This window comes from Chelon labrosus (genome assembly GCF_963514085.1).
Source record: "Chelon labrosus genome assembly, chromosome: 11".
NCBI lineage: Eukaryota > Metazoa > Chordata > Actinopteri > Mugiliformes > Mugilidae > Chelon > Chelon labrosus.
In genome coordinates, this window is record NC_140344.1 from 3,178,019 (window position 1) to 3,190,894 (window position 12,876).

General features: G+C 39.1%; 1 protein-coding gene across 1 annotated transcript in view; it reads left to right on the top strand.

Moving 5' to 3' along the window:
- Window positions 1–12,876, top strand: part of cadps2 (Ca++-dependent secretion activator 2) — a 184,383-nt gene that overhangs the window by 128,177 nt on the left and 43,330 nt on the right. Inside the window, exons 14-17 of the mRNA XM_084555350.1 lie at window positions 5,266–5,367; window positions 8,874–8,937; window positions 10,709–10,832; window positions 12,265–12,365. Of these exons, the coding sequence (XP_084411476.1) occupies window positions 5,266–5,367; window positions 8,874–8,937; window positions 10,709–10,832; window positions 12,265–12,365 (391 nt within the window). The remainder of the gene's footprint in view (window positions 1–5,265; window positions 5,368–8,873; window positions 8,938–10,708; window positions 10,833–12,264; window positions 12,366–12,876) is intronic.

The window sequence follows — 12,876 nt, forward strand, 5'->3', positions numbered from 1 at the left end:
CTCTAATTTGAATAATTGATGCCCATTCAGGCCTCCTGGAGCTGCCTGAGTGGGTGTGGATGGGAAAAAGAGGTTTTGGATGGCTGGCAGACTTGGAGGTGGAAAAAAAAAAACTTAATTACAGAACTCGAGTTTTCCCTGGAGGGCTGCTCGATGAGAGACACAGAATGATCAACAGGAGAGTACTTGACTAATACTTAAAGGCAATATATTCAGAGTGTGTACCACTGTGCTTTTCTGAAGAAGAATCTCAGAAACATGTTGGACCTTGATTTAAGCTGTAAATATTCATCTGATATGTGACAGCCTCCCACAGATGAGGTCACCATGCCAGCATTTTATGGTTTAACCCTTTGTGGTCTGTTATTTAGTTTAGTTATTTTCCTTTCATTTTCAAATCATAGATTTGTGTTTTATGATTTTGTCCCTAAATTTGATGGCATTTTCCTCCGCTGCTTATTCACAGTTTACACAAATCATGTAAGGATTTTCTTTGCGTGATGAAAGATTTTATTCATAGGTGTACCTTTCTGAATTCAACGTCCTATCTGTTCCACTTCTGTTTACTCTCTTTCAGGATTTCATATATATTTTTTCCATCTTTTATTAATTATAATTAACTCTGAAGAATCTGAAGTTAAGCTTCTTTTCTTTTCACAATGTCTACAGTTAAAAGAATATTTAAACAGCACTTTCACCACCCTATTTCCAACTAAATCTTTTAAGAGTTTTCTCTTCTTCATCGGATGCCTAGAATTCTTTTACAGTTTTCGTGTTTCACAGCCGATTGAAAGCATATCTGACTTACTATCATGTTTGTATTTTATTGGTTTTAATAGCTAACTGTAGCATCATGACACATGAGTATCAACAACAAACAATAAATGCTATTTTTAATTTGCAGTATTAAATATTTATGTTCTGTAACACTGCAGGTTAGTGCTATATGTAGCTTCAGACTAGAGAGCTATCTTCAAAAAAAACAAAAAACAGTATACATTTAGTCCCTAAAATCTTTGTTTAGCTTAAGTGACCGTAATGAAGTGTTCTGTATCTGACGTATGACACTTGCAGAGATAAGTGTAAAGGTGGCCATCAATCCCTGCTGTGTTAAGCATAAAGTCTTTTGTGCTGCCGTATTTGAAGGAACAACTAAACCTGAGCAGGCTGAAGGAGCTATGACTCTTCTCAAGGTTTGTGTAAGTTTGATGAGACGGGTGCGTTTGATCCTGGATCAGGGTTAAAGGAGCATTACAAGAGCCAGGGGTAGGACACTCGCCTCCCTCTCACCTGTCAAGTCAGATCTTCTCCTCTCCGAGCCATCTTCGCCACACTGACACAGGACGTGACAAGAGCTTTTACCTCCCCCATCCCGACAAACAACGACCTCCCTGTCTCTGGAGAGGTGATGGGGGAGGAGGAAGGTGACACACAAGAACACCTGCCACTCAGCCTCACCTCCGTTCTACACCTCTTAAGGTGAAGTGGCATCTACACCCAGTGCTCTGCCACGCCGCCGACGAATTTGACTCATGATGACTCCCGAACAGCCAGAGGGTTTGGAGCATCCCGCAGGCGGATATTGTACTTACCGTTTACACTTGAGCCACATCGAATGTCAACACACTAACCTATGGCTACGGTGACACCCACCCCCCATTCCTCTTGGTCCTGGAGCAGCACTGACAGCAGCCTCGCCTCTAACGCACTCGCTTCATTTAGCAGCAACAATGTGTCTGAACCCCGACAAGCTGTCGCTCCCCACTCTGCTGCGAGAGCTACCAAACCAAACACCACACTGTGTTGTGTTTCTCTGAGCTCGGTGCGTTTTGCGTTTGGCTTTGTGCCAAATCACTCACCATCCGATCTGTTTCCTGCTGTAATACGATTCAGAAGTATTGGAGGGGGTGAGTGACATTTGCCGAGAAAATCTCTTTGTGATGATCAGACAAAAAAAAAAAAAAACATTTTACGGGTTCCAACCCCCCGAATTGATTTGAGTAACCCCCCCCATTAAAAAGAGATTTTTCTGTGCTTTTGTGTCAGTCTTTCTATAGTTTTCTATAGTCAGAAAACAAATCGGCTGGAATGCTGTGATCACATACAACCTTATTGATTTGTGAAAAAATAACTGACCTTTTGTATTTGAGTCTGAGGTTTTTGTCAGTTATGATTTAAAAGAGAAAAATAGTTTCCCAGTGGTACTTGAACAACCCGGAAATAACCCTGAGGGCAAAACATGATCCTCGGGAAAATGTACATTTGTAGGTATTTTTCAGATTTTTAAGACTAAACTTTTCTGAGTTATAATCAGACAAAGACAACTCAAAGGAGATGGAGCATTTTTTTATTTTATTTTATTGATTACAAATCCAGATGTTTCTATATACAACAGGTAGATGAGGAGGAGAATAAATACATTTTAAAAAATAAATAAAATGTATGTGGCAACAACAGTTTAGAGTCTCTAGATTCTCAGTTGGAATAATTTGAGCAATTTGAGATACTTTCCAAGCAAAAGAAATTCAAAACCGCACATTTTCAGCAGCTGACGTGGGCCAGCTGAATTGTTTGAGGTCTGTTGGACAAAATTTTTCGAATAAAATTATTAGTGGTTGTCAATAATGGAAATAATAGTGTAATCGAAAAACAATATTTCAGTCAAGACCCCAATCAATCTGCCATTACAACTAAAAGTTTTTCTCTCTGAAAATAGTAAAAGTGCCCCCCCAGCACCACCACCACACACATAGAATGTGTTTTGATTAAATTACCAAGCGCAGCAAAACTGATCAGTCTGTTTGCTTTTCTAATCTCGCTGTGGGCTGTAAACTTATTGTTTAAAGAAGATGAACAACTCGGATTACTGGACAGCTGACGTTAACTGCGAGGGCTTGGTGCCTTAGGCCATCCCTCTGTCCATCCATCCATTGAGCACCGTGCTGTGATCATAGTCCTCATGTCTTCATTTATCCGTCGGGGGGCCCCACAGAGTGAAGCAAGACCAGAGGGTCCTTCAAGATAAAAGCAAACTTTTCTTGCTTTTACATGGGAGAGCACACACGCCCCCCAATTTCCTTAAGATTAACTGGTGCTTGTTAAATAGGGGTTGTGGGGAGGGGTGTGGGGGATGTGTGGTGGTGGTAATGAATTGAGAGATTTGGGGAACAACAGGGTTTATAAGTTGTGCTAACAAGTGCTGTTGTGCATAGAAAGTTGCCCCTCATTACGCAGTGAATTGAGCAGAGTGGAGCTGAAGAGCAGTGCTAGTGTTCTTTCACAGTAAAGGACGACTAATTGTACATAACATTTATTTTTATTATATTCTTATGCCTCAACGTAACAATAAAGAACATGAACATCTAATACAATAAGGACGTGAAGACAGTTTTGTCCAAAAGGGCAAAAGTCAACTTCATTTTGACATCATAATGTTCTGCAGACACATCTTTATGGTCATTATTCAACAGCATCACATTTAGTGGAATCCTGAATTGGAGCCCGTATTAGAACTGTAATTGCAGAGAACTTCTGTGCTGTAAGGTTAAAGATGTGTGTCAAGCTTTAGAAATAGTTGCTTCTTTGCAGCAACAACCATGTCTGAAGCACTGTGCTGTCGTTGCTACAACTGTGTTCTATCAGAAGGTGATTTATTGACCCAGCATGAGCACAAGGTTGTAATTCTGTTTGTTTCAGTTAATCTATTTATTTATTATAATGTATTTATTATAATCTTTTTCAGTAATTTTAGAATAGTTTATTTACTCTTGATGTTATGTGATTTTGCTTTATTTTGTGTTTTATGCAATTTAGTTACATTTAGCATTATGTATTTAATTGTATTATGTTTTATATATTTTTTTCAAATTAATGAATGTATTTTATGTTATGAGTTCATATGTCATAAAGTTTAATTAGATGCTGCACTATTGCATGCCTGCATTATGCATTATAACCTTTTAATTTATCTTATTCTATGGTCTTTTCCTGGGCTGTTCTGTAAAATTGTTTTATCTTCTTATTAAAGCACCACAGTCAATGCATCATTTCCATACATATAGTTCATAGTTTAGTATCCTTGAATATCGCATGACTCTCACTCAGACCCTCACTGCTTTCTTGTCACACTATTATTTCCAACTCTGGAGAGTCAGGGAGATGACTTGAGGAGCTCGGTGGAGTTGTTGGTACTCGAGGCATGGCAGTCACTGGCTGAACCAGTGAAGGCTTTTATAAGAACAACTCATTAACAGACAACCTCCTCGCTTCTTCCCTCTGGCGACAGCGAGTGCCGTTTGGAGAGGGTGCTTTTCTCTTTCAGCTGCACAGAGAAAGCCCAGAAAGTCAAGGCTGGTCGCGCTGGGTACTGATTGCATTTTTTCCCCTTTTTTGCCGAAGTGCCTATTCAGACGAAGGTAAGACGGGAATGAAGGCTTTAAAAACATTAATGAAGCGTTCAACTAACAGTTTTTTTTTTTTCATTGTGGACTCTCTTGCTGCCAGCTGGATGAGTTGTGAGGAGGAAGAGGAGCCTGAGCAGCTCTCTTTGATTGGTTGACTTTGAGGTCATCATGGAGAGTTTGGCTGCTTGATCAGTTTGTTTGGTGAAAACAAGCCTGTCAGACTTGTCAGACTGAGAAAGAAACCAAAGACAAAAAGCAGACTGGGTTGTTTTCTATGGCATCACCTTCAGTTTTTCATTGTTCTTCAAAGCTTTTATCGTTTCAGCTTTAATTTCTGATGTTCAGACCTCCAGCTGGTACACAGTCTTTACTTACAGATACAGAAATTGTATTTGTGACACTTATAAGCTGAAATGTCAAAAGCATATCAAAGAGATCCTATTTGACATTTCAGATTCTCACAGAGTGATTCTTTATTTACAGCAAATGAGGAAAAAGGATTTGATAAAGGCATATATTTAGCATGTTTCTGAATATATCATATTATATCTTACAACATATTTCTGTTGTATAAACAGAAATTCATATCGATTCTTCTCAGCAAATGTATTGAACATTAAAATCTGTTATGCCCTTAGACATTGATGTGACCATTGGCAGGAAGACTTTATCTTCAGTGTATCAGTGGTTTAGTCAAATATTAATGTAGACATTTATATATCTGGATATACTGATGCATTCCTGACGAATTTGAGAATTGACACTGCCATGACAGCACCCTGAAAAACCAGGTTGCTTTGTCTTTGAAACCACGTAGGTGAAACTGCTGATAGTGTCTTCTGTCTGATGTTTCTGTCATCAGGCCTGACGGGATGGGGACGGTCACTGTGGAGGAGAAAGAGCAGTTTGAGGCCATCAGAAGTCGCCTTATAGCTCTGCTGGAGAACCAGATCACACACTTTAGGTATGAACACCTTCTCACTGGAATTACAAAGTAGAAACCTTCTGAAAACCACTATCTTTAACTTGTTTTTTCCAGTTAAAATAGTGAGACTGTGCCATTTTAACACATTGCCACCCACGTTTAAAGTTTGCTAATAGATTATTATATTACACAGATATGAAGGATAACACAAAATATAAAACAGTGATTTAAATCTAATAATAATAATAATCTTATCTGCCCAATGCATGATAAAAAGCGCCGGTATGTTCCCATAACTCCATTATAATGAACTCAGGCAGTTAGGGTATTTTTTGCCCTATCAGTGGAACACAACAGGTGCAGGACATGCATCGACGGCGGCTGATGAGACCTCCCTGCATCTGCGTGCAGCTATTCAGCACCACCGCCGCTGTGTGAACACATTGTGAGCGTGGTGTGAAAGCGACAGCCTCGAGACCTTGAGCAACACTCGTCTGAATGGACCTGTGCCATTAACTGTCCTGAAGCTCGGCTCTTTAAACCCTTCACGCCTGAGAGGGGCCCTCCATCTGGCCCCAGAGCAGAGAGGAAGGGCTGGGAGGTGGGGGGGTGTCAATCAGCGGGAGTCATTACTAACTCACCTCAACAAGGGGCTAATGCTGGTAAACAATAACCGGGACAAAGCTGGGATTATGCTAATGTCCCCGAGACAAGAGCAGGATTTCCACAGTTTGGTTTAGATTAAAGCTGAGTTCAACTACTAAAGATTTATTTAAGGCTATAAATTTTAACTACAGCTGCTCTTCTTTACTGCCTCTAATGGTTATTATTCTATTCTCCCCAGGAAGAAGATTATCTAAAGATTACCTAATCACATTTGTTTTTACAATTAATTTTCTGTCTTCACCCATACTCACCATAAGTGAATTTCTTTGCAGCCGAAGGACACAGGGCATATTGATTCTCCCTGCACACATACCCACATGGGTTCCTAACCAAGTATCCACAACCAAAAACAGTACAGCTTTGTGCAGACGTTTAGGCACCCCACTACACACTTTGTATGTGGTTGATTTTTTTATTAATGCCCTGTAATTAACAAAAGACTTTCTTCATATGTCCATTATAGTAACAGCTTTCATGACATTTGCAAAAGACAGACAATAACTGACAAAATCTCTACACTCTACAAAGTCAAGATCCCATAAAACAGACATAAAATTCACCATGAACCAGTTGAGGAAATACAAACTGAAGCCTGAGAGTGGCCCTCATCCTGCTAACTTGAGCATCATTTGTAGGGAAATCTTAAATATTTAGTGTGTGCAAGACACCCTAAAAATATCCCAGAACTTGAAGTGATCTGTGAGTAAGTGTTGGTAAGATTTTGGAAGTTTTCACCAACACTTCCAAGTCAAGAATAGAAGCTCTGAGTTTGCTCCAAACAGCTTTTGCAAGCTTTGATAATCTGCCAAGGGTAATTGCTAGGTGCTGACTTTGGCGAGTGGGGTTCATTAACATGTGAAAAAAGGTTTATTAATGTCTATTTGCTGTATGGTTTTATACTGATGGTAGTCGCTACTCTTTTTTTAGATTCTGGGTTTCAGATTTAGAAAGTGGGTCTGACTGGTAATATTGCAGCAAACCCTCTCATATTTTATTCAAAGGATCTCAGGTTTTGTCCTAATACAAACGATATTACCCAATGGGATTGATGAAAAGCTTTCATACGCACCGTAATCTCCAGTAATAAAGACAAATAAAGACACTGGTGGTTGAGGAAATACACTTAACTCCACACAGTTCTTTACACATCAGCATAATCGCATCAATACTTAACCACATGCGGATACGTTTTTAAGAGCCCTCTTGCTGAATAGGCGGTCTTTAATGTGACCCAGTACTCTGTGTGTTCACTCAAATGCATCCTCAGTGCATCCTGGGTGTGTTTACACCTGTACTTTAAGCTGACCATTTGTGATCAGAATAAAAATGCTCCATGCGCCGAATCAACTGAAATGCTAGGGCCACAGAGGCTCTCTGACGACACCAGAAAATAGCTGCTGGTTGGCTTGGTGTGTCACCGCCCTTACATAGGAATTTCTAAGCCTGAGTGTAGCTGTGTTAAGTAAAATATCTATATAAAAAAGAACACTGTATTCATTTGCTTCATTTGGTTGAAATGTAATTGTTGTGTTTTTTAAGTATGGGAGAAATCAAATCAAAGTTCTGCCATAACAAATTTGGAATTGTTTCTTTATGGAGCTCGTTGGTGTACAGGGACATTGTGTAGTTGAAACAAGAAAGGCTCTCTAAATTGAGAGAAGACATAGGGGTGGATAAATGGGTCACTAAGGAAAACGGCTGACGCTGTAATCTGCAGTTCACATGCTGTCTACTGCCAATTGTCAACATTACTGTTTTGTTTTTCTTCTTTACCCAAATTTGATCAATCAGTGACTATGAGACTGACAGCAAAATACATTTTAAAATGAATCAGTTCATGTTCATGTTCTTTGTCAATTTTACTGTTACCCAGCACTGCTACACATGTGAAGATGAAAGGTGATTAACAAGAGACTGACACAAAACTACCAAATACTATACAGAGAAATGACATTGCAAATTATTTGTATCACATTTACTTGATTTCCTTAGTTCGCTAAGGCCTGGCAGGACGCTGCCCTGGTAGCGAGGTTGACCACTGACATGGATCAACTGCTGCAGTGAATTGACCCTTTCCAAAACTTTGTCAAAAGAAATATACTTTTATAACATATGCTACTAATTTGCAGAAGTACATATATTTTGAGGGAAAATTCCTACTGAGAAAACATTTTTAATGAACACAGAGCATTCAGTGGCAGTTTGTTTGTAAATTTTTTTATTATCCACTCATCACAGTGGCCCCAGGAGTTCAGCACACTGCAGCATTTGAATACACATTCAGACTGAGATCCTGTATGCCAACACATCCACGATACTCTGCAGTGTTAATAGCAATAACCAACTTGCTTTCACTGCCAAAACCTAACCACACACAGGTCTCCCAGTCACTGTTAATGCACCATATCATGTATTAATCAAGACAATTGAGCATATTTTCCTCTTTTCATTTTTTTATTTTTTTAATGAACATCATGAACTCCTGACTTTACTTTTAGAAAGAATGCAATCTTAAAACCAAACAAAAAGTTCGACAAAATATATATTTTTTAGTACGGAACAGAACTTTCTATAGGTTTTTGTCTAATAAATGGCTGACCTGCATGACTGTGTGCCTTTGTTTATTAAGTACTGTTCACTTGTCAATTAGCAACATTAAACCTCCCTGAACTGCCTTGTCTGTGCTCAGATGGAGCTGGAGGTGAGAAAAGCTTCCTTCATCAGTGTAATTAGATGAAAGGAGGCAGCCATCTGTTGGCTCTAACTGACGTTTTCTGCTGCTGCTCTCATCTTCCTATTCTTGTTCTTCTCTATTTTTCATGTAGCTGTCCTTGAGATTGTTTCTAAATGTGATGCCTGCCAACATTTTGCAACTGCAGGTACTGCTTTCCCTTTGGACGACCAGATGGGGCCCTGAAAGCAACCCTCTCCCTGCAGGAAAGGGTAAGGAGAATGCTGTCGTGTATGTATGCATGCATTTCTAAAACTTCCTGTTCTGCATACATGATTATCATGAGCCAGAATCGGCTTTATCTGCTCTGTAATGTACATGTGCACATACAAGGAAATTTGCCCCGATTTCTCGTGGCCATTAATTCACTCTCATTCACTCTCAATGTTCAGAGAGAGACGCCATTATTCTTTGGTGAAATAGTCACGTTGGATTTGCTATCTATGGAACAAATAAATAAAAATGCATCAGAGACCCAAGAACCAAGCAACAAATTTACTTTCAGCAGGGAGAATGATTGTAGTTGTTACACTATGACCTCTTGCTTTTATTTGTAGGTTTCATTTGCGTAGATAAATCATATGTAATTGAGCTATTTACACTATGATGATAACTATGATCATTACCAATAATTAATTTACCCGTGGCTGTAAGTGAACAGTGGAAAACCACTTACATCGGTTAAACAATACTATAATACATATCCACAAAAATTTGTGGTGAACAAAGTGAATAACATTGATTAACTCAATGGCACTCATCTCAATAGATGGGATATATTAGGGTACAAGCAAACAGCCTTTTCTGGAAGTTGATGTGTTGGAAACCAAAACAAAAAATGTGTGTTGTGCTTGGTACCAACTAAACGTGTTCTAAGAATAGAGAACTGGTGAACTGGTGAACCGGTGACAGGCTCACGATTGCATGTGGGAAGGCTGGGCCACACGGTCTGATCCTACAGAAGAGCTATTGTGACACCAATTGCTAAAACCTTAATGTTGGCTCCATAAAACAATGGAGTTGTGTGCATTGGTTACCTGGGTAAGATGACAACGTGATACACTATATGTGCAAGCTACCTTAGGCCATGTGATGCTCTGGCCAATATTCTGCTGGGAAACCAACTACTCAAAGGTTGCTGCAGACCATGTACACACACTTCATGGAAATGGGAATTAGTGATGGCAGTGGCCTCATTTAACATGATAATGCACCCTTCCACACTGCAAAAAAAAATGTTCAGGAATGACCCTGGCAATGAGTTCAAGGTGTTGACTTGGCCTCCATATTTCTCAGAAGTCAGAGCTCGATTCAGAACGGGACTTGATTTTGTGGTAGACCTCTGCAATGTTAGGAAGGTGGTGTTAATGCTGTTGTTATGGCAGAAAGTATGGTGCAGTTAAGTTGAGTTAAACGTTCTGCTTTAAAAACCTGCAAAATGTTCAGGGTTAAAGGATCTCTTGTCCATAATTATTCAGCGTGTAACATTATTAAGTCCCAGATGTCATTTTATACAATGACAAACAACAATTTGAACTTATGCATTATCTAAGGATCTTGGCAATCAACATTTAACAACTTTACTTCCTAAACTTTTAGTTGAGGCAAACTCATGTCATCACTGATTCACAGCTCCATTTCTTGTGCTGCTGTCAAAGTTGTGAAGGTCTCGATTATATGGAGAATTTAAGGTGATTTCTTTCTTTCAGCCCTTTAATGAGCTCTTAGAGATTAATGGCCATACTGCATGTAATTGTGTTTCTTTCTGAACAGCATCTCCTGGCAGCTCTTAACAGTTTTCCTGGGGTTCTCTTAAATACTGTATCAGCAGTGACAGGAGTCAGCTTCTAAATCTGTGAAGTGGGTACTGTAAAATGGTTTAAAGGATGGATTTGCTCTGATGTGTTCTCTGAACCCGGTCTGTTTTCTGTCCTTTGTGGGTGAATGTTCTTGAATTTACGTGAGCCGTTTATGTTGTTTCAGGTTTTGATGAAAGACATCACCACGCCTGTTCCTCCAGAGGACATGAAGAAACTGGTGCAGAAGTGTCTAGAAAAAGCAGCTAGAATCAACTACAGTCAACTGATCGAATACGCTCAGATCAAGGGTGAGACTTTATTGTTTCATTTTTGGAAGAATAGGTTTGAGGTTTGTTTGACAAACTGTAAAATGCCCTGCATGTACTAGTATTATTTACTGGTAATGAATGTTGAGCAGGTCTATTGGGCTGGTATCCACAGACCAAAAGCATGCATCTCCAGAATCAGAGAAAGAGACGACTTAGAGGGAAAAGCACAAACTACAGGAGAGAGAAACCACAAAGGGATATAAACAATTGGAGAGTGAAAGAGAAAAGATGAATGCTACTCTGTCATGTATCAGCCTTGACTTGTAGCAGCATGAGTGTTCAGGGTCACCTGAGCCAGCCTGTTCTTTATGTGGTTATACAGTGTATATCCTGGTTTGGCAGGAGAGGAGCGTGATAGCTAAAGAATCGGTCAGCCATTCTACTTGAAACCCTGAACCACAAGATATGTCTATCACCATAGAGACTGATAAAAAAACATCACAGGTGGTCAAATCTTTCCACAGGAAGCTCCTGGGTTTGTTAAACTTTAACCGTCATATTATATGGTGAGGAGGCATGGACAGTAAATGTTGTCCAATGATGTGTTTATGTAGAAGCCAAAGCATGGTTCTCACACTAGAGGTACGTGGACCCCTGGGGGTACAGACTCAAGTGAAAGTTCCATGGAGCCCACAGACAAACGTAAAAATGAGGCTATGTTAAAAGTCAGACAGTACTATGAAAAATCCAAATAGCAGCAGCCTGTGCAGTTCATATACATGAATACTAAACATAAGCTGTTGAGATGTGGCACGAGGAGAGGTCGGAGGGAGAGATGCTTTCAGTAGCAACAGGAAAAACAACGCAAGCACAACATTGTTTGAAATGTGCAAAAATATTTCCGATTCGTTATGAGACCATGACAGAGCAAATGAGACGCTGGCGGGCTGCTATAATATTAACATTGTAGGGGAAACCCTGCGGAAGAATTATTTTTATTTTGTTTATTTCCAAAATATCTAGTAAAAGAAGACGCACAAGTGGAGATTTTTGTGTTTAAGTGAAGTAATTCCAATGATTTTCATTTTCAGAGTAATTTTTATATTAAATGCAGGATATTATTATCATTTTTTTTTTGAGTTTAAATGAAGAACCGCCGAATTATTATTTACAATAAAGTATTTAGTGTGTTCTGAGCAGAATGTGTTTGTACTGATCATAGACATTACAATTATTTTTATTTAATAATCAGTTGTCACAGGTTTTATATGACCACTCTCTCAAGAATCATCTATTCTACACATATGGGTGAGGTCGGTACTCATGGTATGACAACAAAGCCCCAGGGGTACACACACAGAAAAGGTTGGGAACCACTGCACCAGAGGATCATAGGAAATGTCTTGTTTGAACGTCTGTCTTCATCGTTTTTGTTTCTTTCCTGCATTTAACTGTTTGTTTGTTTTTTTAGTGGAAACTGAAGAAGCTCCAGAGAAAAGACTGGAGGACATGATGAGACTGGGAGAGCTATGCATCGAAGTCCTGCAGCAAAATGACGAACATCACTCTGAGGTATTTTAGTTAATTTTTAATTTTTGGAGGGATGTACTTAGGTTTTTGTTTGCCTAAGTTTAAGTTAATGTACTTTCTTTTTTAGCTATATAGAACACACCGAACCTTTGATGTATCCCATGGAACGTTCTTGCCATGTTTTAACAGCAGAGCGAGCTGTAATGAAGTAAAAGTTTTTACACACAGAATTAGGTTCCTTATCAGATATTTAGTTTTAGATCAGTTAATGAATGATCTCAGTTTGTAAAATGTCAGAAATAATGAACATCTGTCCATCTTTCCAAATCCAAAACAGTTTATCCCGTCCAGCTAACACTCAACAAAACCAAAAGAGACTCAGTTCATAATTAGGTAAAACAGAAAACGAAATAAACCCTCACACGGCAGAAAGCAGAGAATCAGTGGGGTTTTTAATTTCACTTATTAAATTTAGGTTTGACAATTATCATCATCACATTTTAGCACTAATCACATACTGTTGGGCACTTTAAACATGTCACCAACATATACA